The sequence below is a fragment of the Perognathus longimembris genome, chromosome 28 (assembly GCF_023159225.1).
Source record: "Perognathus longimembris pacificus isolate PPM17 chromosome 28, ASM2315922v1, whole genome shotgun sequence".
Classification (NCBI taxonomy): Eukaryota; Metazoa; Chordata; class Mammalia; order Rodentia; family Heteromyidae; genus Perognathus; species Perognathus longimembris.
Window position 1 is genome coordinate 88648800 of NC_063188.1, and position 26065 is coordinate 88674864.

Below are 26065 nucleotides of genomic sequence, written 5' to 3' on the forward strand. Positions count from 1 at the left end.
GAGAGGAGAGTTATAGAACAAAACTCAGCAGGTGCAAGATTCTATCAGAATATTTTCTTCTCTCTCATAGAATGCATGCTTTTTTGTTTTGAATTTTGTTATTGCTCTGTATAAATAGAATTTCAGTAACTTAGGGCCTATAGGCCTCTACCCATAATCAGAAAGAGTGGAAATAGGCATGTTTTACCACTCTTAATTAATCAGCTCAGAACCTGTCTGGGAGTGTTTTGAAAGGGTGATTTCACTGTCAGTTTATATTTCTGAGGAGGAACCAGGCAGGATTTATGCACAATATTCAAGTACCTTTTCCCTTTCCTTGAACAAGAATGACAGAAGGAGATAAGAAATTAGAAGTGAATTCATATTCAAGGAGTTATTTTGTCAAGAGAAGGTAAAAAATGATGCAAGTTGCAAATTCAAACAAGAAATTCAAAAATTCTTAAGATTTCGAATCAATAGGAATATTCTAAAGAAAATGACTGAGCATGCACAAAAATCACTTAACATATATCTAACTTCAAAGAAAAGAGAACGTGAAAAATCATATAAAATGTAAGAAAATGCTTTGAAAACTGACTGGACAAGAGAGTGAAGTACCTAGAGAAATGATATTTATGCTACATATGTTAAGTGCAAGTTCAGATTCTTGAAGACAAAATAGCTGGAGAACGCAGGAAAGAGCCAAGATTTTATTTAGATTAGTTTTGGGGATTCTTTTTTCTCAAGGAGGCATACATCTTAAAGTACAACCTCTTTAGTGTAGATGTGATTATTTAGAAACTGTTAAGGTGTGTATTCAGAACACTTTGGTGAAACCAATTAACATGGGACATTTAGAATCTCTCCTGATAGAAGAAGAAAAGGAAGGAATTCCCAAGTCTTAAAAATATCATTGACCAGTATGTAAAGTTGACTGCTAAAATTTTATTCATTCAACCAGGTGATGATGGCTCAATGCCTATCATCCTAGCTACTCAGAACTGAGGGTCACAGTTCAAAGCCATCCCTGGCAGCCCTATCTGTGAGACTATTATTTTGAATTACTCACCAAAAATAGCTGTAAGTGGAAGTATGGCTCAAGAAGGAAAGTACCAGCCTTGACCTAAGGCTTTCTGGCATGCTGGCTATGAATCACAGCCTGCAATTGTTGACAATTTGAAAGGAAAATTTACGTGTTTAGTGATTTACCTTCCAGTGGGCGTTTATGGTAGGGAAATCCAAGCTCAAATTGCAATGAGAGTATTAGGAGTATAAAAGTGGATGAAAAATTAAAAAATGTCAGTTTTAGGTAAATTTGGGGACTGTGACAAGTAACATTAAAGAGTATAGGCAAAGATTTTCTGTTTTAAACCAGATAGTAAATATTTTTTAGATTTTAGAAGAGAATAGGTCTTTTCCTTATATATTGAATCTAACTCTTCCAGGAACCAGCAAGAGACACTGTGTAAATGACTAGTAATGTGTCAGTTATAGCGAAATTTTATTTATAAGAACAGATGGGGCTATATTTAGGTTCTAGGCCATATTTTTCTGGCTCATATTTGTGATAAAACAAGTAGGCTGCCAAAACAATTTTAAAACAGAAATATCAAAAGGGTGCACATGTGTGTGTATCTATGAAACAAATGGAAATCAGAGAAGGTTTGAAAGTTCCCCAAATATTTGTCAATCTGTTCACTGTATTTGAATTACAATTTTTAGTATTTGGTCATACTTCTGCTCTTGTTTAGCTAGAATGGAAAGGAAACAGAGGCTCAGGCAGCCAAAGTAGGGAAGAACAAATAGAAAGTATTTCAGGGGTTATTTCAAAGGAAAGCAGGTGGAGACAGAATGATAGAGAATACTATGGAATGTTGCCATAGCAAAATTCACCTGCTGTCTTGAGCCACACTTGCTGCCGTTAAAACAGCAATTTACTCTAGTGGGTCCTGATATTTGACAGCCAAAGCAGAAGGAAAGGATTTCTCCCTTTCAACATGCAGGATGAACTGGTTGATAGCAATGCAAGAAAGACTGTCAGTGGCATAAGTACAAAGCATAGACAAATGAATCCAGAAGTGAGGATAATATGATAAGGGCAATGATGATGATGATGATGATGATGATAAAGGATGGAAAGCACACAAAGCACTTATACCATGTCAGGCACTCTTAGGATTTACGTACATTGCCTCATTTCATTTCAACACAGTGCAGTTGATGCTTTCACAGTCTTTATCTTACATATGAGGAAACTAGCCTCAGGGAAGTTAAAGACCTTGTTCAAGTTCACCCAAGGTGGTAAATAGCTGACCAAGATAGTAGGTAGCAAATTGCCTTTCCAAAATGGGAACTGAGTAGGATGTGTGATAAACTGAAAGTTTTAAATTGTCATAAATAGATGATTGCGCTTCTTCATATTTAGGAGAGAATTGTATAGTGACATATAGGAAGAAAGAAAAGGGAGAGAGAAAGGGAGACACAGAGAAATTCAGAGAGGAGGTTGTTATAATTTAAACATGGAATGGCTCTCACAGGCTCATCTATTAGGTATTTGCTTGCCAGCTGATGGGGCTTTTGCCTTCAGTGGACACTGTTGCAACGCTTTGCTATGTTGAACAGACTAATCCCTTGATGGATTCACAGTATGATGACATTATTGGATGTGATGAAAAGTAGGCTGAAAGATGGCCATGGTGATGTCTCCAAGTTTCCCGCTATATGTTTGCCGATATGACTTTCACCTCCCCTCTGTCCTGAATTCCCTCATCTTTCATGGGTGTTTTACTCACCAAGGGTCGGGACCAAGTTCTAAATATGGCTCAAAACTATCAGCAGATCCTTAGAGGCTAAGTGAAATAGAAGTTTCTCTAACAGTGCCAGAGAATCTGAGTTCCTGCCTCCAAGTGAAATGAGTCATCTCTGGAACCTTAGTGATCAATTCTTAAAGTATCTCAAAGACTGAGAACTTCTCAGAATCACTTTCTCTTCCCCAAAGTGTTCATATATTACCTCTTACCATGAACTCTAAAGAATTACTACTGAGTCACAGTTGGTTGTTGCTTATAATGCTAATAATCCTCAGGAGACTTGTGATCTGTGGGTTGAGTTCAAAACCAGACTGGGAAGACAACTAGAAACACTTTTCTCCAATTAATCAGCTAAAACTGGAGTTGTGGCTCAAGTAGTAGAGCACCATGTTTATTTTTTTTCAAGAAAGCCAAGTAAAGCACGAGGCGAGGAGTTTAATCCCTCTCCCCCCACACCACTGCTATCTTTGATATGGTAGCTTAAGAGTAAAAATCCAAAATTCAGAGAAACCTTATGGTCCTATAGAGAAGAGAGAGGAAAAAGTGGTAGAAATCAAATAATCATTCTTCAATAAAGTAGCTAAAACTTGGCACCTAGAAACTAGAATGAAGCTTTGTCTACACCATACATCTTGTTGTGGGTATAATCCTCCCCTTTAATATTTTTATTAGCATATATTAGTTGTACAAGGGTGTTTCATTGTGACAATGTTTTATGCACCTTGTATTTAAAATGGAGGCCTAGAAAGGTGAAATAACAACTTCAAAGCAATACATTCAATATGTAGCAGAACTGATCTGATCTGATTCTCAATGGAGATGGTTTGGGCACAGTATTCAGATTACTGCCTTACTTTCTCTCCTTCAGCTTTACTGAAGTGTAAGTGAGAAATAAGAGAAATTATTTAACATATACAAAGTATTTATTTCAGCCTTTGACTATGTTATGTCTCTATCAGAGCTCAAACTCCATGGCAAAGGGATTTTCAGTGCCCTATGTCTACTACACAGCAGGGTTTTAATAGGTAACATCCTAGTAAATCTGACCCAACTTCTACATGTAGAGAATGAGGAATATTATGCATGATAAGTGTATAATCACACTTGTGTTTTGAATTATGTGAAGAATTATAAACAGTCTACCAAATGCAGATTTCCAAATTCATATAATCCATATTTGAGAGTGAAAAACATGTCAGTAAATAAAAAAAAACACAAAAAGATATTAAAAATTCTAAAAGTAGGAATCAAATCTCAAAACCTAATTATTTTCTTCACTGCCAAGTTTAAGATGAATCTGTCTGGGCCAATGTTCAATCTTTCTTAGCACATAAAAAACAGTATTCTCTAATACTTGTTCTGAAGCAAATAATGGATGAAAGCAACGATTTTATTATACCTTATTGTAAATGGTATGATTTTAATGGCATAAGCATATCTGGATGACAGGCTTTAAACCATAAACAAGGGAACAAATTCATGCCAACATAATAAAAATCCATTTTAAAGTCCACATCTCTCAACCATCTTATGAACAAGGTTTAAATCACTTCTTCCTATGCATTAAATGTACTTTGTAATATGACAATCCATTAGTCCATTGCCTTATTAAATATTTATTTAGCCCCAATTATGTGCCAGTACTATTAGGGTCTATAGCTATGAACAAAATAGAATTCAAAATGCTGCTGTTACAGGGATAATAGTCATGGGAAGAGAGCAAACAACAAATACAACAAATAGATGGCAAAGTGTGGTAAGTGCTGAGAAGAAAAATAATTCATGGAAGACAGTCAAGGTTGCAATTTATGATAGTTTACTTCCTCACTGAGAAGGTAAAGTTGCACAAAGACCTGGACCTGAGAGTGATCAGAAAGCTCAGACATACTCATCTGGAAGAGGAAAGAGCAACTGCAAAAGCCACAGACAGCACTCTTGCTTTGTGTATGTGTAAAGAGGCAGAAGGAAGCTACCGCAAAGTGAATAAGGGGAAAATGTCATAGGAAATGTGATGAAGAAATAATTGCAGGGGCATGAAAGTGTGAGGATGGAAATGATTGTGTAGTATTATGCAGATAATTCTCAGAACTTTGGCTTTTACTGAGGGAGATGGAAAGCCATTTAAAGGGTTCTGTCTATCTACATCTATCTATCTATCTATCTATCTATCTATCTATCTATCTATCTATTTTCAAATTTTTATTATCAAACTAATGTACAGAGAGGTTTCTATCTATTTTTTTTACAGGTTCTCACTAACGTAGCCTAGGAATTTGCTATTAGCTCAGGCTGTCCTCGAACTCATGATCTTCTTACCTCTGCCTCCTGAGTTCTGGGATTACATGTGTGCACCACCACATTTGGCAAAGGGCAAAGAGATTTTTAAAACATTATTGTAGCTTATTGTTCTGAGAAGAAGCTTCAAGGAATCATATGGATGTGAGGGAAATAGTGGTGTGTTTAGTCAGACTTTTGCTATGACACATATCAAAGATCATTCAACGGAAGAAAGCTATATTTTGGCTCTTGGTTTCAGCTCAGTAGCAGGTGGATCTACTGTTTTGTGACTGGGATGAAGCAGACGATCATAGCAGGGGGAGTGCAAGGAAGAGGCTATTCATCACCTGGTGGCCAGGAAGTAGAAAAAGAAAGAGAAGGAGAATAAGGGGGTCAGGAACAACAGCTCCTTTAACAACACACTCCCAATGACCTATTTCCTTCAGTTCAGCCTCACTTCCTAAAGTATTAGCACCTCCCCAAATAGTGTCACCAGTTGAGAACAAACTTAACAGGTGGCTTGGATATAAACAGCAAGTAGAGAGACAATCAGAGTGATAATGAGGTAACTGGATATTAATTGTATTTTCATGGTAGAACCAAACATTGGCAGATGTAATGTTGGATATGAAAAAGAAGAATGAGAAATGGCAAACAGATGGCTGGATGAATTTACTATTTACTATGGTAAAAGCAGAGTTTTGGGGAAGAGGGGCAGAATGAAAAAAATCCCAATGAAAGTACTGACAAAGCACTTTTTCTGGAGCTAGACAAGCTATTAATAAATTTTATATGGAAAAATAAGCGTGGAAGAACAGCTCACAAACCACAGAAAAATCATACCATATAAGAGAGAATCAATTTATACTAAAACTTGTAACACCTTTGATATAATTAAAATAGTATGGTTTGATCATTTGAGCACAAAGCTGGACCAATGAACTAAATATAAAATCCTGAAATAGAATAATATGGATTGAAATTAGGTATCCCGTAAGAGATAACTTATTTGACAGAGTGAAGCAGAACTTTTTAGTAAATGGTGTTTGGACAATTGGACAGCCATGGGGAAAAATTAGACCCATAACTTATACCATATTTAATAAACCCCAAGTGAATTAGTAAAGCTGAACAAGCTCACATTTTATCAGTTTAAAATTCTATTTTGTAACAGGTGCTGACGGCTTATACCTCTAACTCTAGCTACTCAGGAAGCTGAGATATGAGGATGGTGGATCAAAGCCATCCCAGGCATGACAGTCCATGAGACATTTAGCTTCACTAAACTACCAAGAAGTACAGCTCTCAATTGGTGGAGCATTAATTGAGCAAAAGAAGCTCAGGCTCAGTGCCTAGGCCGTGAGTTCAAGCCCCAGGACTGATACAAAAATAATAGATTTGGCTAAATTTTGTACACTGGAATCTAGCAATCATCTATCTAAGTGTTTTTCCTTGAGCTCCTTCCTTCCTACACTGCAGAACGTTTAAAAATATTTTTAATTAGCTTACACTAGCAGATGGTGCAGATGGTGATTTCATTATGACATTTACACACATGTTTATAATGTGTTCCAATAAATCTCTTTACCTAATAAAATTCTTGTATATCTACTGTGTCTATGGCGCATCTAATATCCCAGTAGCATATCAGACATCATTTATTTGGCATTTAATACTATTTTTATGGTACACGGAAGTGGATCTTTATCTGTATAGTGTGCAAGTTTTAAAATTAGCTTCTGTATAGATCTGCTCCAAATTTCCAACTGTGGAGAAGATCTATAAAATTGACACCCCTGCTTTTTGCCATTCCATCCATGATCTCCAAAATAGCATGCTGTCTAGAGAAAGAGTTAAAGAGCAATATTGTCATAGAATGAAAAGGAAAATCTACTGGTCTTTCTTTTTGCATTAGAGAGGGGCACTATTTTTCAGTGCAGTTCAAGCTTTCTTGGCAAGTATTTTAATATTTTAACACTGAGCTATACCCCTAGCTCAAGAAATATAAAATATATTACAACACTGCCAGTATTCATTAGCTTCTGCCTGTTTCTTTTTGATTAGGCGTAGTAAAGTAATGATACTAAGTTTACAGCTCCAAGTCTTGTGTGAACTAGATGATTTTTCCACTGCCACGAGGATTTGTGAATCTTAATTCAACAGTGTCCTATGGAAATGGATCAACACACAGGGACATCAATATGTGTCTCCTATACACAGAACATTGTTAGTTACATACCACTTTCAGACTTCTTTACAAAAGTCATTTTAACTGATAGCAATGCACAAACTTTGGGAATGGAGGTTTCAGATAAGCGTCAAAAAGGCAGGACAATTGGTGAAAATGTTTTCAAGTGCCAGTATACTTACTGTTTTTTCAGCATTTTCAAAAGCTTCTCTGGCTTCTTCATATGTGCAGATTTCTTCTTTGCACTCTCGTTCAATGTTGCCTTGTCTGATTTCTTCAAAAAGGCCATTTGCTCTTGGGTAACGTTTCAAAACTGAATTGGCCTTTTCTCCTGTGAGGAAAACTAAAAAGAGAAATAACAATAAGCATAAAAATGCAATTAAAATCCCATATGGGAAGTTACTATACAAGAAGAAAGATTCTAGATACTCTTCAGATGACACAGACAACATCCTAAACCTCTTGTCAGCGAGGCAGCAGTGAAGCAACACTCAGCTCCAAACCAGGGCATCTGGCAGCTTCTTCATCATGTCACCATATCCTCTCAAAGTTGCCCTGGGCAGGGACAGTGCCCTGGGCAGGGACAGTGACATGCTCAACCATGTTATATTCAGACTTTATACATTCCTGCCTACCATGGATGTTTAAATACAGCAATCATGACAGCAATACTTATATTCGCTACTGTAAGGCATTCTGCTGTTGGACAGCAACAACCAAATCAAAATCAAAATCCAGTCTCTACACTGCAGAGACAATCTTTGTCTTTCCAGTTAAAGATAAATAAAACTCCAATTGACCTTATGAAAAGAGATGACAAAATAATAATGAGAAGATAAATTTGATCATAAATCATTTCGAGGGAATATTCATAGCAATCGTATTGTAAATGTGGTAGTATGTTAGTGCACATCAACTCATTTCACTGTCTTTAAGGAAAAAAACAGTGTCTTTCATGTTTTATATAGGCATTGCATATAACATTCAAAATGTACTCATGAAATTCAGCAAAGTAAATTAAGCAGCAGTCATATCTGATGCTACTCTGGACTCCCCAGTAAGACATTATCTCCAAACAAGAACAAAAATAAAAGCAAAAAATAGGCAATATATTTGCTCATTTTGGCATTCATTTCATTTTCATATTCAACTGCACTTTAAGCTCTATTTTATGTTTTCCATAAAAAATGTCTTGCTTGTTTCAAGCCATAAACGTAATGCCAACAAAATCTTTGCTAATGTAGGAATATTAGGCAATTCTCTAATTCTGTAAATTATTGACATGTGAGAATGTATGTTACATATGTTCCATGAAACACACTATTTTAGAAAACATATTCTGAAGTAAATGAAATTAATAATAATTTTTCTTGTAAAATCTAGTTATATTAATGAATTCATTAAACGTGTATTTATTTATAGAAGATAAAGATTTGTTCATAATTCTTTAAAGTATCCAAATTGATACCAGCTAGCTAGATTTCCTATGCTAGATCAAAAATCAGACATAGTTGGCCTTCTGTAAGTATTTCTTTCCTTCTATACCTCATAGGAGGAATCATCTATAAAATGAATCATTGAGTCATACAATAACATTAGAAGAAACCTGAAAAATACAAATTATAGAGGCTGGAAATGTGGCTTAGTGGTAGAGTGCTTGCCTAGCATGCATGAAGCCCTGGGTTCGATTCCTCAGTACCACATAAACAGAAGAAACCAGAAGTGGAACTGTGGCTCAAGTGGCAGAGTGATATAGCCTTGAGTAAAAGAAGCTTAGGGACAGTGCCCAGGCCCTGAGTTCAAGCCCAGAACTGGCAAAAACATACAAATTATGGCCAGGAACTAGTGACTCACATCTATAATTATAGCTACTCAAGAGGCTGAGATTTGAGGATTGAGGCTGGAAGCCAGCTCTGGCAGTTAAGTCTGTGAGATCTTATCTAAAACTATTTTTAAAAAAAGCTGTAAGTGGAGCTATGGCTCAAGTGATAGAACACTAGTCTTGAAGGAAAAAAAAAACAACAGCCCAGGGCTAGCACTCCTAGTTCAAACTCAGGCCCTGAGTTCAAGCCCCATGACCAACAAAAAATTAAAAAAATACAAATTATGAGCCAGGTACCAGTGGCTCATGGCAGTAATCCTAGATAGTCTGGAGGCTGAGATCACAGGATAGATCATAGGTCAAAGCTAGCCCAGCAAGTGTCTTATGTCCAATTAGCCACCAAAAACAAACAAAAAAGACAGTGGAGTATGGATCAAGTGGTAGAATACTAGCCTTGAGCATAAAAGTTCAGGGATAGCACCCTGGCCTTGAGTTAAAAGTCCTAGGACCAACACACAAAAATACAAATTATGGTAAATTTTATAAAAGAAATCAACAGGTCTACAATGAGCTTTAGAATAACAGTGGAACTTATTAGGTGTGATCCTCATGTCATAGCAGTGTCAAGAATCCCTAAGGACTCATTGTCAAACAGATTATTGGTATTCATTCCCAGTCTCTAGTTCCATTGGTCTAGGCCAGGTACGGAACCAAGAAATTGCATTCACAATCAGTTCTCAGTGCTTATCCTAATGCCAGTTCCTTTGAAAATGAGTTCTGAGGAAGGTGTTTATGGGAAGCATAGACTAATAAATTTAGAGACATCTTGATATATGATTTTAGTATATAGGAACAAGGTGCATGCATTTGGTCATATTTATTTTACTGTGGTGGTCTTTTCCAGGAACTATTTTGTTGAATTATAACTTTGCAGCTATTAGTGTTTATTTTTTTTCCAGTGATGGTACTAGGGTTTCAATTCAGGGCCTTTCACTTGCTAAGCTGGCACTCCACCTCTTAAACCATGACCCCAGCCCTTTTTGTTTTAGTTATTTTTTCAAATTGAGTGTCACATTTATGCCCAAGATAGTCTGGATCTTCATATTCTTATTTGTGCTTCTCATGTATTTGGGATGATAGGTGCATGCTACTGTGACCAGCTTTTTATTTCTTGAGATGCATTACTGTGAACTTTTTGCCTGGGCTGCCTTTGAACCAGGATCCCCCAATCTCTTTTTCCTCAACATTTATAATTACAGGCATGAGTTAATGTAACCAGCCCCCTGGTCATACTCATATCCTCTAAAACGACACAGATCTTACCCAACTAATACATGAAAAAAATAGCAACCTATTTGCCTTGGAGAGTCCTTTTTTCCAATATAAACAGGTCCTCTTTCTTTATTCATTTGTCATATAAAGGAGATATTATTTTCCACATCATCTTTCTCTTCTTATAAAATAGTGTCTTTTACTGAGTGCAAATCTCAGTGTGTGCTCTGACAAGTGCAAACTTGATCATAATTATCAGCTTCCTTGTTTTTAAATACAATATATATGCTAATGCATATATGATAGCCTTGGGTTCTGTATCTGTTTTTCTAAGCATAAATCAAATTATCAACAACAATGTATTTGAATTCTTTTTGTACTGGTACTGGTGTTTGAACTCTGGGTCTGGGCATTGTCTCTGAGCTGTTTTGTTCAAGGCTAGTGCTCTACCACTTGAGCCATAGCTCCACTTCAGGCTTTTTTGCTAGTTACGTGGAAATGAATCTCACAGCCTTTTCTATCTGGGCTGACTTTGAACCATAATTCTAAGTTCTCAGCCTCCTGAGTAGCTAGTATTACAGGCATGAGCCACTAGTTCTAGGTTGTATTTTGAACTTTTAAAAGGAAAAAGATAAAATACTATTAAAAACAAAAGTATTTTCTCATATCCTAGATAAATGGATAAACAGAGTCAAAGAAAGTAGCTAATTCCTAAAAGTAGAAATCACACTAATCGAGAAGGATAAACAACCCAAATGTAATGTAGCAAGGAACAGATTTTCTAATCCCAGTCTAATCAAATTACCCAGAGAATTCCATAAATATCTTCTAAGTATTTCTTATTCCAGGAGGAAAGGTAATGTAATACTGAGAACTCTAGATGGACTAAGCTGGCAAGTACATTTTATCTTGCTTGCCAAATCTAGTCAACTAGAAGTTATTACTTAGAGCAAAAGTTAGACCCAAATGGAAAGATGGTATTAGAGATTAGTTATGTTTGCCATACATTAGGAAACAGGAAATGGTGAAGGCATATTTACCAGTCTTTAAAAGATTAATTTGAAGGCTGGGTGATGGTGGCTGCCACCTATAATCCTAGCTACTCAGGAGGCTGAGATCTGAGGATCTCAGACCAGGCAGGAAGTCCGTGAGACTCTTATCTCGTTAAATTCCTGAAAAGTCAGACGTAGAGCTCTGGCTCTAGTGGTAGAGCTCTGCTCAAGTGGTAAAGCACTAACCTTGAACAAAAGAAGCTCAAGATGAGTGGCTATGCCCTGAGCTCAAGCCTCAGGACCAGCACAAGTAATTTAGAAATCTAATGGATCCTGCACGATGATACCAGAACTACTTTTTCTTAATGTGGGAACAAATTGAAGGGGAAGGAGGCAGCTTTGAGTTGCAGCATGAAATGAGATTGTCTGCTCTCATAATCCTGAGCAGCTTCCAAACTGCAAGAAGGGGATTTTCCACACTTTTATTTGGGACTTTCATTAGGACTTTATAATTGAATATAGGGCCTCTTCAACACACACACACACACACACACACACACACACACACACACACACACAAAAAAAAAACTAAAGCAGTGATAACAGTTTTCCCATTAAAAGAAATGAGAGCCAGGTACTGGTGGCTCACACCTATAATCCTAGTTATTCAAGAGACTGAGATATGAGGACTGTAGTTTGAAGCCAATCTGGGCATGAAGGTCCATGAAACTCTTTACCCACAATTAACCAGGTGTGCCTGGGAGGTTGGTCCCCTTGGTCAAGTCTAGAATGAGAAATATCAGCTTTATAAAGGGCTGTTTAAAGTATGAAACTCCCTTATAGACACTAAAATGTTTTTAAATATGTATAGACTAATGATTTTCACTTGGTTCAACTGAATAGACAGCCAAATTTCAGCTACATGACCGGTGGGATATAAATGATCATCAGCATAGTTGTGCCTTGGCTCTCCTAAGACCAAGATTATTTTTCATATATCTTGGTGGTTGACAATTAGAAGACAACTGTGTTCTGTTCAACTAAAAATGGCCTTGGAAGCCATCTTTCTCCTGTTGCAAGCTATCTGTAGTCGTTATCCAAGTCTTATAAAATATATGGTGAACTAGGCACTGATGTATCATACCTACAATCCTAGCTATTCAGGAGGCTGAGATCTAAGGATCGAGGTTCAAAGCCAGCCTGAGCAGAAAAGTTCCCATAAGACTCTTATCTCCAATTAACCACTCAGAAACTGGAAGGTGCTCTGTGGTTCAAGTGGTAGAGTGTTAGACTTGAGCACAAAGAGGCTCAGGGACAATATGCAGACCCTGAGTTCAAGCCCTGCAACTTCTTCAGAAATTCTCCTGATTGTAAATTGATGACTATTTTTTATGTTTTATCATAATTTGTATGCTTGCTTCTAACTTCAATTTTTGTGATATGTATGTGGGTAGCCTATCGTCACTGGAATGTTCCCCCCCCCCCACCGCTTGGGTAAACATCTTTTAACCTAGCATTTTTTAATCCTCTGTTTTAATAACAGAGAGAGGATAATTGTCTAATAACAGTGAATTTCAAGAGATACAACCCACTCAAACCAAAAAAATTTGGAGTTTCTCATCAGCTTTGAGTCCAAAGGAGCTAGAAATTTGAAAATGGCTGCTATTAAGCTGGGCACTGGTAGATCCTATGCTGTAATCCTAGCTACTCATGAGGCTGACATCTGATCATCACAGTTTGAAACCAGCCTATGGAGGAGTGTCTCCAATAAACTACCAAAAAAAATCTGTGAGTAGAGCTGTGGCTCAAGTGGTAGAATGCTAACCTTAAGCAAAAAGCTCAGAAACAGTATTCAAGTCCCGAGTTCAAGCCCAAGCACACACATGTACACACAAAAGAAGGAAGATGGCTGCTACAGATGGCCGGCAGTATATGTGGCCAGTGTTCTATAGCTAGATGTGTCTGAGGCAGAGAGTGCAAACCTTCAAGTGAGGGCTTCTAATGCATAAGACCAGAGTCATCACTGAAAATTTAACAACAGATCACAAAAAAGCTTTTAGGAAGGACAAATTAAGAAAGAAAAATTACATACATGATGAATATATAAGCATAGAAAAATGAGCTACAACAAAATATCCTAAATTATATACCACTGAAATTTAGGTTGCTAGTTCATGTAGCTGCTCAATATTTTACATAATCCTTGTGGATGTTAATAACTAATACCTCATTTACGTAGAAGTTACTCAAGTAAGCCCAGTCTCATCAACTCAGAAAGAAGAAATGAACAAGGTCATGTACTACGATTCATTTTATGCTTCACCTACAGGAGAACCCCAACTCTCTTAAGTCAAAGGTTAGTTTTTTTCTCTCCATATCCATAAGTCTGGCTCTGGGTCTTGAAAGCCTCAGTGAACATTAAAACTGAGTAGAAGGTGTCCAGATAAGCTGAACTAGATCAATATGCTGACAGCAATAAGAACTGAAAGCTAATTAATTTGAAGGCAAGGGAAAAGAAAGACAGAAGCAGTAGACATCAATGATTATATTTCATCATGGTGAATCTGAGTCACCAATAAAGGGCCATATGAAATTCAGGATAATGCTTACATGAGGCAGGAAATTTTATATGATCTAATTTAGAACTATTCCCATAAAAATATTTAAAAAATATTCTCATTGCTGGGCATCAAATCAAGGGCTTTTGCATACCTGGCAAATGCTCACCCACTGAGGTACTTTCTCAGTGCAAAATAAGTTTATTTAACACATTAAACAGCAAGCAACCAGTAACACACAAAATGGAAAAAATCTGTTCCCAAAGTTGTGTAAATGTTAGTGTAACACAGACTGAATCTGTAATTAGTCTACCAACTAACCAGAAAGTGAATTTCTTTACTAAATAAATCTCTAATGTCTGGTTTAGTTGTAAATTTTTCACAGAAGACTACAGTAAATACAAAGTTATCTGTTTATTCAACCCCTCTATCTGGCACATGAAAGCTGTCTTTTGAGATATACTGAAGTCTAGGAGAGCCAATATCCATTCATCAACCTGTATTGAGGCAAATGGAACTGTAGCATAAGACAAACGTAGTAAGGTGAAAAGGCCTTGAATTATAGTGGGCATAGAGACATTCTATTTTAGCTCTGTCTGGAAACTGGTTGTATGATTCCATCATTTTTTTCTTACATATCTTACTACTTTCTTCATTTGTGAAGCAAAGGTGTTGAATAAAAGTCCTTGGGTACTTTTAGTTGTAATAATAAAACGTTTTATCATTGGCAAGAATTTTTCCATTGGCAAGAATTTTGCAAAAATTTGCAGTGGGAATATTGTCTCACATACAAATCCTTCCAGCCAGAAAAAATCAAAAAAACCAACAAACCAACATACACACATAAGAAAAAAGTAATCCTATCTACTCCTGTGATTTCTTTCGTGAAATCTTAAGGGAATGTCACACTCACAAGTCCTTGTTTTCCTCTTTACAAGCCATTGGGATACTATTACTCAGTTGTACCTGTATGCAGTGTCTTTAAGTTTTCTTTCTGCTGACGTAGGAATTAAATAACTACTCCTCTGATAGACTGAGAAAATACCGTTCTCTAAGAAAACAAAGTCTCACATCCTGGGGCATTACACTCACTAAAAACTTAAACTGTGCAAACTATAAAGATATTACTTGGATCATATTCCTATCTTTACTTAGGATGGTAGAATAGAATATTTCTCAATTTTATTTCAACACTGTAACTTATTTATGGAAATGAGGAGTTGAATTTTTCATAGCTCATCTATTTATTATTCTGAATTCCAGATTAGGTTGCCAGAAACTTATAGTTTATTTAGAATAACATATAGCATGTGTTTATAAGGAATCAGGGAGCTGAAATCCATGTGAGATCTCAAGTGTTTAAAAATGAATTTGAAGTTGTCATACATAAGAAATGCAAGGATTTGACAGAAGAAACAATTGTTATTAATAGTTTTAATACCCCAAACCTACTTCCTAAGGACAATGTGCTGAAAATGATCATTACATAAGACATTTTGAAAAACATTTTTGTACTACTGTAGGCCTACACTAAAAAGCAGATAATAATACACATATTTCCAGGAATAAGTATGAATAATATGCCAGGGGTAGATTTCTATAAGAGAGAAAACAAATAAATCATTCATGACTATAAAGCCAACATTCTTTTTTAAAAAATGAAACAAACATTATGTCACCAGAGTGCTACTAACTACCCCAATATGGCTTTCTTAAAGGTCAAATTTCAGATCATATATTCAGCTTGTCTCTTGTCTAATGATTTTATGTTTCATTAAAAATGAGAAACAGAGAAATAGCCTAAAACATTCTCTCACAAAGGAAAGTAAAATGCCAAATTTCCCTGAATTGGTTTTAAAATGTATAGCTCCTGATGCAACAGCAGATGACACCATTAATAGAAATTACACCAATGGATTTAAAGGTGCAGTATTCTAATTTGATATTTGTGTACTGGGAGAAATGCCTTGAATTATTAATATAAAATTAATAAATGGTCAAATTTTGCCTATTTAAACCCACAGTCAGGTGCAATCTTAAGGATGGGACCATTCCAAAGATGTCTATGTTCCTGTTATTAGTGCATCAATTATATCTAATAGTTGCTACAACCATAAATGATGTGTGCTTACAGATCTTACCTATAACTCATACTTCTATCTCCATGGTAAAACATGGATACAAGTGTGACTAATAATTATCGAATGGGAAAAGGAGGTAGATAGGACTTATCAATGATGAGAGTTTTAAACATGTACCTTTACATTGCTTTATAAACCAGCAATACCGGCAGCAGAATATGTATTTTATATGGCAGCTGCAATCTAGACTCTAGGTGTGGATAATTTTCCTAGTAGGACACATAATATACTTAACTACAAAACCATGTTCCAAAAGTAGCTACCATAAAAACACTCAGCTACATTTCTCTCCGGCCTACAATAGAGCATAATGGATTTAAGAAATGCAGTATCAATGATGAATTAGTGCTTTTGTGACCACATGAATTTCAGAAATGGCTTTTCACTTGTGAAATCAATGTTGATTTTTTTTTTTTTTTTTTTGGCCAGTCCTGGGCCTTGGACTCAGGGCCTGAGCACTGTCCCTGGCTTCTTCCCGCTCAAGGCTAGCACTCCGCCACTTGAGCCACAGCGCCGCTTCTGGCCGTTTTCTGTATATGTGGTGCTGGGGAATCGAACCTAGGGCCTCGTGTATCCGAGGCAGGCACTCTTGCCACTAGGCTATATCCCCAGCCCTGATTTTTTTTAATATGAGAATTTACTCTAGAAGTAAGTGATAGCAGCGTTCGGGTTTTACTTGAATACAGTATACATATCTGAAGCTACTCTTAGGAATGGTGGCCAAGATTTCAGTTCTAGAATGTCCTCTGTTCAGGATTCTTGGTTGTTTTGATATAAAATAGACGGGTAAGCTGAATGTCATTACTATAATGCTGCCACATAAGTCTGAAATGAACTTACTTTTATTCTAAGGTATTGAGTTAGGATCTAAAACAGGAAAGAAATGGGATTTTGGGGAGAATCAAATGTTGTCAAAGATATAGAGCAAGACTCTCATTGTTAGTGAGAATAGAAGATAGTACATTTTCCAAGTCATTTGAGCAGTTTCTCACAAAACTGAACATATTCATACCATGTGATCCAGACATTCTGCTCCTTATATTTACTCAGGAGCTAAAAACTTACCTTCTTCCTAAAAACAAACAAACAAACAAACAAAACTTGGACATGAATGCAAGACATATTAGTAACCAAAATGTCCTTCAGTATGTGAATGGACAAATTATAACACATTCAGAAAATGGAATATTAATCATTGCCAAAAACAAATAAGGTGCAAAGCTACAAAAAGACATGGGGAAACATAAATGCATATTGATAATGAAAGAAGCCAGTCTAGCAAACATACATAATATATAATTGTATCTATGTGCCATACTAAGAAAGACAAAACTATGGAATAATAAAGTGATTAATAATTACCCAGGGTAGAGAAGATGTAAGGATAAACAAGAAGAGCACAAAAGACTTTTAGGCCAGTTTGACTAAGCTGTATGTTACAATAATAGTAGATAAATGCCATTATATAGTCATAGAAACTGATAGAATGTATAATACTATGGACTTTGAGTAATAATGGTAGTGTCAATGTGAGCTAATGGACTGTAATAAATGCATCATTCTGATGGAAAGGGTACTGAAAATGAGGGAGATACGCAAGGGCTTATGCTCGGGATGTCTGGAGAAATCTATGTATGTTCAGGTCAATTTTGCTAAAAGTTAAAACCAATCTCTAAAAATGAAGTATGTCTTAAAATGATTCATTTAGTCATTTAACTAATTAATTTGTGTATTTATTTTTGGTTGGTCATGGGGCTTGAACTCAAGGCCTGAATGCTCGCCGTGAGCATTTTTAGCTCTTGGCGAGCATTCTATCACTTTGAGCCGTAGCATCACTTCTGTTTTTCTGATGGTTAATTGGATATGAGTCTCTTGAACTTTCCTGCCTAGGCTGGCTTTGAACCCTGGTCCTCATATCTCTGCCTCCTGAGTAGCTAGGATTACACGCGTGAACCACTGGCACCCGACTAATTAATATTATATTTATTTGCTATACAAAATATACAAATAATTCTTGAATCTCAAATGTGAAAATGAAAACAAATGACTGGATTAAAAAGCTTGCCAAAAACCTTAAAAAAACACCTCATCAAAAATAATATGTTTTAAACACCCTACTATATGAAATTTGGCTTATCTCTTATAATTACTTCTCCTTTATTCAATTCTAGTGGTTCTCAACCGTTAGTGATTTTCATCTCACCACAGAATATGTGCAATGCCTAGATATATTTCTGGCTGACACACTGTAAGGGCCGGGGTACCACTGTCATTGGGTACAGAAAAGCTAAGTAAGCAAAGTGTTAAACATTTTACATTGCGAAAAACAGCATCCACGACAAGGAGTTTTATATTCCAAACAGTCACTTTTAGAAACCCAAAAGAAAGGAAAATAGATACTCAAATGAGAATTTGTACTTTAATATCGATAGCAGCATGATTGACAATATTCAAAATGTGGAAATTAGCCAGATATCCATCAACGGATGTATGGATAAACACAATTTGGTATATTCATACAATGTAATATTCAATTATAAGAAAGATCAAATATGAATACTAATATAACATGAATATGCCTCAAAAGTTATTCTTCTTGGTATGGTTGCTCACTCCAATTGATAAGAGATTGGGAAAATCACAATTCAAAGACAATCAACCTCAACAAAAGGAAAGCTGGGTGTGGTAGTAATTCCACCTACGTATAAGTAGATGGGTTGTGGTCCAGGCCAACCACATATTCAAAAAATAAGGAAAGTCAAATAGTACTGGATGGCTCCTTTCAGTTAATGAGAATGTTTTGAAACTAGATTGTTGTGCAACATTGTGAATGTGTAAAATAGTACTGAACTGTACATTTTAAAATGGTCAAATCTATGTAATGTGAGCTTTGCCTCAAATTAAATAATGTCAGTAGTTCTAAGTTTGGGAAACCAATGAAAATTCATGTATCAAATGTTATATTCATCTTAAACTTAACAAAATAAATGACTGTATCAAAGATTAAAAACTCACTAGAATGAATTTTTTAAAAGTATCCCAATCCTTAAATATGAAACCATGTTTTTGTAGTGGGAAACACTTATGGCAGGAAAAGCAATGGCAGCAGTTAGCTTATGAAGATACGTCTAAATAAATCAGTGGCATCATCCATACTACAGAAGCATGAATATGTCACCATAATAAAGAGACACTTGTATCTAATATAGGCCAGAAAATGGAATACTTAAATGACTTCGAATGCATGACCTCTCGTGAACTATAAACCAGGGAGCTGTCAAATAAAATCAGGTACTATATTACAAGACTGTCACTTTACAAGGGTTGTCAATTTGAAGGTTCATTCCCTATTTGAAAATATGGAGCTTTTTGCTCCGTTAAAATTCAGAGTTGGCCTCAAATGAGTAGCTGTTCCACACTGAATCAAAGAACTTAAGAGATTTGCGGTGGTGGCTATAAACCACCGTTTTTACACTAAGTCTTCACAGGTTGGGGATATGGTTGGGTAATTTGGGTTAAAGGAGCCACATGATCCACAAACCTAAAGAAGTTATGTTGCCATGATTCAATAAGAAACAAAACTAACAATTGGTCACACTGCCACTCTTGATACATAACTATACATTCATTTGTACCAGAATATTAAGTGTATGTCATCATTGTATATGGAAAATGAAATCAGAAACTGACTTTTCAGATAAAGATTTTGTAGATCTAGGATTTTCTTTCAGACTTTGAACTCTGTTAATTGCTTAAACATTTGAATTGTTTTAAAAGGCTAATACAAGAGAAGAAACTGAGAAAATATTATCTTCATCTTTTTATTCTAATTATACCCCGAAATAATAACCTGCCCTGTGGCAGGTTCCACATATACCATTTTCTAAACAACAAAGCAAAATTAACCCTTTAGCAGATTCGTGGCTTATTATTACTGTTTTTTTTTTCAGGTACTGAAGTTTGAACTCAAGGCCTCAACCTTATTCAGCTTTTTTGCTTGACTGGCATTCTTAACCTGTAAACCATGCTTCCAGCCCAGCTTTGTGCTGATTAGTTTGGAGATGAAATCTCATGGGCTTTGCTGCCCAAGATAGTTTCAAAATGTGATACTCCAAGATCTCAGCCACTTGAGTAGCTAGGATTATAGGCATGAGCATATTAATTCTAGGCTTATTACTACTATTTTGTAAGGGAAGGTCAATAAGTATGTATGGCAACTTGGAATTATTGAGACAATACGATCAACTTCTTCCAGAAGCTCTGTCCTTTTTTAAAAAATTATCTGAACTTTGTTCTCAAGCTGAAAACAGTGACTAATCAATATCATGGATTGCTATTAAAGCACTTAGAAGATACAGTGTTATGAGGTAGAAAAATACTCATGAATAGCAGATGTGTTTTCTAGCCAATGCTACTTATGTACTACAATAAATGCAATAATCCAAGATTTGTTTTAGGAAAAAAACATCCCGAAGTTGCTTTGTAGGTAAAGATACTACTTGTTGGAAGTACTGAATCTTTGATATTTTTCATGAATATACTGCTTGCTTGGGGGAAGAATTGTAGAATACAGTTTTAACTTCAACCTGAAGACAAAGACACATACTTTACTATTATGAATATAGTACTATACATACACACACTTGTAATGTCCTCATATTGTCTTACATGTGAAAATGTTAATTCTGTACTGGAATTTTATTTATGAATGTAATTATTTTTTGAAACAGCTTCTAACTATGAGCTATCTCATAGTGTTCTGGTTTTCTATGTGTTATTTTGTTTGTGCCTAGAAACGGCATAGAAAGAAAGGTCATCAGTCAAAAGTGTTGACTTTGACAAAGACAAAGTAAGCAGTGTCAAGCCCTTTCCTTTAGATACCTTCCCTTGTGGAATGTGCAGAGCAAACCTTCTCAATTGAATTATCTTCAAATCTATTTTGACCATTGACAATGGGTCCTGCTGGCTTTTGAATTAGTGAAGCCCTGAGTCATTTTGCTCAAAGGATTTTTATATTTGAGGTAGTTCTTTGTTTGATATATGTGCTTTACCTTTTACTGTACATGCTGATGGAGACTAAGCTATTTCCCTCTGACTTTCCTGTCCACTCCTCCAAATCTAGTTTTGCATTTTGGCTCTTCATTTTAGAGACTGTAGACAATACTTTGTTAGTCTCAGTTTTTAAATATGTAAACAAAAATAATTATATTCATATTATAAGGTTTTCTTACAACTCATTAAAAATGTGCAAAGAACATAATATTAGATTCTTAGGAGTACTAAATGGGAATCCCTGACTAATACTTTATATTTAATAAGTTGGTTTTTCAATGTTGTACACAATATAACTTGGTGATGAACTAAGAAGAAATTAAAGACAGGGCACAGATAACGTGGTAGAGTGCCTGCCTAGCAAGCACAAGGCCCTAAGTTAAAAAAAAAATACCCAGTTTGTTCTCATTACTCCTTTATAATCTTTCATGCCATATAAAAAAGGATAATTCTAACACTTTTTAAATTTCATCATCCTCTTCAAAGGATTCTAAAATAAATTCATCACAACTTTAGTTGTTTTAATTTCTCTCTCAAGTCATAGAGTTCTCTTTCTATATTCTTTATTTTCAAGGATTTCTAACATACATAATCAGTCTGGTGTCATATTTTTGCAATTTCCTTCTGTGTCTCTTTGTATCACACATTGAGAAGTATTTGTAAGAATCTTTGCCAAATTCAATTAAAAATTGTATAGCACACGGAAAAAAATGAGTACATACTAGCGTCTCTTATTCTCCTTCTTAAAGGTAATAAAATATTCAAAAAATGCTATTACTGAAAATGTCGATGTTTGGTAAAACATAATTATGTGAAGCACTTCACTCCAGGATGCAAATACACCCCTCTTTGAAGATGCGTTATCTTTCCCTATTCTTTAGCAGAAACTCTATTATATTAGCAGGAGCTCTATTAGTTGCGTGACCATTTGAGCAAAAACATGCTGAGTTATCTTTTGAAGTTTCTATCTAATGATGCTATTGCTAGTAGCTGATAATCAGTTCTGAGAACAAAAAGGAAAACAAAAACGAGTGAGTTGCTTCTGTCAGTACAATTTTCTTTTCCATATGGCTACGGTTGTAACAACAACTAGAACATTCTCCAATGGAAGCCTTTGAGATTGAGTGAAGGCCAGGTCACAGTGAGATACTCTGGAAGTTTCCATTGATAGTTGACTTTAGGGCAGAACATGCTATTAATTAGCCCTAGGAATTTGCTGAGTTTCTTTAAAAGTTTTACTTATTTTTTAACTTCCTAAAGCATCAGGGATTGACAGATTTTGAGGAGGCTTATAAAGAACCCGAATCTTTCAGATAAATTAATTTCCAAGAGAAGTTCTGGAGAATAAAAAGTTGACTCAACAAAGCTCAGGAATATAATTTTCTTAATTGATATGAGGGTTATGGAGAATGCACATGGGAGGGTTGGCAAGTAACATAAGAAGAAACTCCCAGTGAGTCAAACTTCTCAGTCTCGAAACACTAACAGATTTATTATCAAATTATGCCAACCACAACCTCCTAATGCTGGAAGTACACAGTACTTTAATCCCACGTTAAGGATGAACAAAAATGTTTAGGGAGGCTCTGAGATTTAATCGAGGTAGTAGATAAGGAACTTCTGACTCTGTCTAGTACTTTTCTTACCAAATTGCACCACATAAAGTCTTTCTTTAAAATCTTTTGTAGACCTCTGATTTTTATGATCCACAATCATTAGAAATTACTTGTGAAGTTATTGTGGTGGCTGGTTAATGTTAACAATGAAATGACCTTATATTTCTCTATTGTCCACTGGCCATAAATAGCCTTCTGGGAAAGAAAAATTAAGCACACAGAATTCATCTAATGGTTCATAATGCTAGGCTTTCATATTTTCAGAGAAACCAAAACCATTTACAAATCATCTTCATATGAATATTTTAGTACTGTTAATCCGTAGAACAGAATGTTCTTGATGTGTTTGCCGTGTTACTACTAACCAAACTTAGAAACCACTGAGGCATATGAGTAAACTTGCTAAGAGTTTTAAAGAATTTTGGATTTAGGCAGGTCTATACAGTGTTAAGTTTGAGCTGTCTCTCCCTATACTGGGATATATGCACAAAAATCTGAGGAAATTTAAATCTTAGTGAGCAACATGTGATGTGTATGTTGGCCTTTCTTGAAACTGAAACTCACTAGCATCAACAGGAAATACAATTGAGGTACCATAACTTGGAAGTTGCAGATTTAATTTCCTGACTGTAGTGGAATTAACGTGGAGTGAGTCTTGATCACTTAGAAGAGAGAGATATTTACCTCTGCCCATGTTTTCTTATGGTCTCTGGAAAGATCCTGGATGATGATTGCCTGCACAAAATAGAACACATACACAGTCAGATTCACACAGGCTGAGTCATATCAGATAAGCTCTCATTGCAGCTGATGTAGTCAATGTAAGCATTTCATTTCAGTGCATTCAAATATTGTTCCCTTACAAAAATCTTATCTTTCTCACAGATTAACTGTCTCAGGATAGAAAAATTATGGGCACTACATTAACTGACTGTGACATTCTTTACCTGGTATTAATCTCTGCCCTAACTCAAACAGAAACCATCAAATTGGCCACACATGCTTATCTTGTAGGAAAAATAATGGCAGATAAAATGCTGGCACAATGCTAATGACCAGACTAGCATGTTATATCCCTGGTTTCTCTTCAATATCATTCTGTGACAAATCCAATACCCTTTATGATGTAACATTTTCCTGAATGGTGTCAAATAGGAACACTCCAATCAAATTATCCCTGAGGCACAGCAGCCTACAGAGTTATTTCCAATAAATAGTATGATTCAATGGTCATGAACTACGGACAATAGATATTAGAGGAAGCAAAAGAAAAACGCAAACTGGAATTGCAGAGGAAGGATGTAAAGGATAAACAATTCTGCTTAAAAAAGGTGAAAAAATATACATGTAAGGAAATTAATCCATATCATGAGACTTCATTTTCTTAAAAGTTTGAATCAACATACAGTCACCAGTCACTTGTCACATCTCCAATATAGAGTTAAGTACTTTAGCAGTTAAGCTGTAAGATAAAAATCTACCAGTCCACCAAGGAATTAATAACTTACTTGCAGATAAGCAGGCAGAAACAAATTAAGGGATAAATACCAGACTGAGGCCCGATCACTATCTGTGTGACACTGAATAAATCGTTTTCTATTTCAAGTTCTTTGCAAAAGGGGGAGAACTATATGGATGTTTTTCAAGTTACACAGCAGGATGTTAAAAAGTGCGTCTGCAAATTTATTAAAGCAAAATAAAAAGAGATTTGAGAGAAGGACTGTGCAATCAGAGAAAAGGGGACACTAAACTGTACCAAAAACTGACAAAAAGCTTGAAAGAAATAGTCTAAAATGACAAAAAAGTGCATGAGAAAGAGAGATAGCATGGGAAGCACCACAGAGAAAAAGGCATAAAGGTATATTCCAGGATTGAGTGTGGATGGGTTCAGGCATATGCCATGATTATTTTAGCATGCCTTCATCTGAGGCATGTAGCTAAAATGCAAGAAGTCCTAACAGTGGTCACTCCTTTCTCCTCCCAACAAAACACCAAAAATTAACTGGAAGAATTATTTTCCTTGCTGGTTGGGTCACATTTACTGTCAGTCCAAAAGAAAAGAAAAATCAAGTCAATTACTGCTATAGAACAGTTAGTAGCTAAATGTGATTTTAGCACTGTAGTAAATGGTATTATAAAATTGATAATTAGTATAATAAATACTGCAAATAATAAGATAACATTATGAAATTCAATACCTATTTAAAGGATAAATGCCAGGCTATTAAGATTAAGAGTGCTAGTGTTTGTTTTTTTAATTTTTGTTGTACCATTTGGATTTGAATTCAGGGTATTGGAATTGCTAAGTTGGCACTGCTCCACTTGAGCCATGGGCAAACCTTGCTTTTTGTCGATTAGTTTGGAGATGGAGTCTAACAAACTTTTCTTCCTGTTTGGCCTTGAATCTGAGGCTGTGTCACCAGTACCTGACAAGTTCAATGTTTAAAGTTCTGTTCCCATAAATTTGTTATGTTTATTGTTCTTAGGGTTTTCCTATATCAACAATGTATTTTTGGGTGTGTTCTATAGCATATCTTTTACAATAATTTGTATAAATTATTTTGAATAACATGAAAAGGTGTACTATTAAAAAAACAAGGGTCTTTAAACAAATAAATATAGGAAATGTTGACATAATACTACAAAGTTCCCTTTTTATCAGACTTTTTAGAGACTTAAGATGCATCTGCCTAATAAGTAAGCCTGAGACCCTCAAACCATAGTACCATCAAAAGTGAATAAACATATTTTAAAAGTGCTAATGAGGAAGGCAAGGAATAATCTCAGTCTGTTTTAAGTTTTTTAGTTGTTATTACATGAATGTTTCTCAGGAGTCCTATTGTTTGGAGTTTATGTTGGGAAGAAACTAAATAGGATAACACCTGAAGGCACTTATAATTTTGTAATGCTATTATTTTTCTTGCAAGGTTGTAACTATATGGAATACAATTAATAAAAAATGATTGAGAAAGAAGAGGTCTGGATTTGTAGAGAATTTTGGAGCTGAAAGAATTTTTTTAATGAAACAACATTTAGAAGCCATCTAATAATTTCTTATCACCCATCTTTTACTGAAAGCTGTAAGTGGTCCTCAAAAAAATCTTATGCAGAATATCAATTTATAAAATGTGTTAGTGTAAGAACTGTGCAGATTGAAAACATTGGGCATTTTTTTTTCCTTGAGGAAGCCTGGCTATACACCAGAAACCCAGTACTACAGAACCTGGAATTGAAGTCCTGTTCCCCCCTAAGCACTCTGATGAGACTTTTGGGAATGCTTCAGGAAAGAGCTAAAACTTTACATATATTTACAAGAAGGTCCTTCACTGTACTAAAATATGATCTCATCTTAACTATA

The 26065-nt window shown here is 35.6% G+C and overlaps 1 protein-coding gene across 4 annotated transcripts in view; it reads right to left on the minus strand.

Annotated features, from left to right (window-relative positions):
• Positions 1-26065, minus strand: part of Prrg1 (proline rich and Gla domain 1) — an 85601-nt gene that overhangs the window by 10043 nt on the left and 49493 nt on the right. For all 4 annotated transcript variants that reach the window (XM_048336321.1, XM_048336319.1, XM_048336320.1 and 1 more), the window contains exons 2-3: positions 23392-23442; positions 7437-7597 (exon numbers count right to left, since the gene is read on the minus strand). In XM_048336321.1, coding sequence (XP_048192278.1) covers positions 7437-7597; positions 23392-23401 — 171 coding nt within the window. In that variant the 5' untranslated portion in view covers positions 23402-23442. The remainder of the gene's footprint in view (positions 1-7436; positions 7598-23391; positions 23443-26065) is intronic.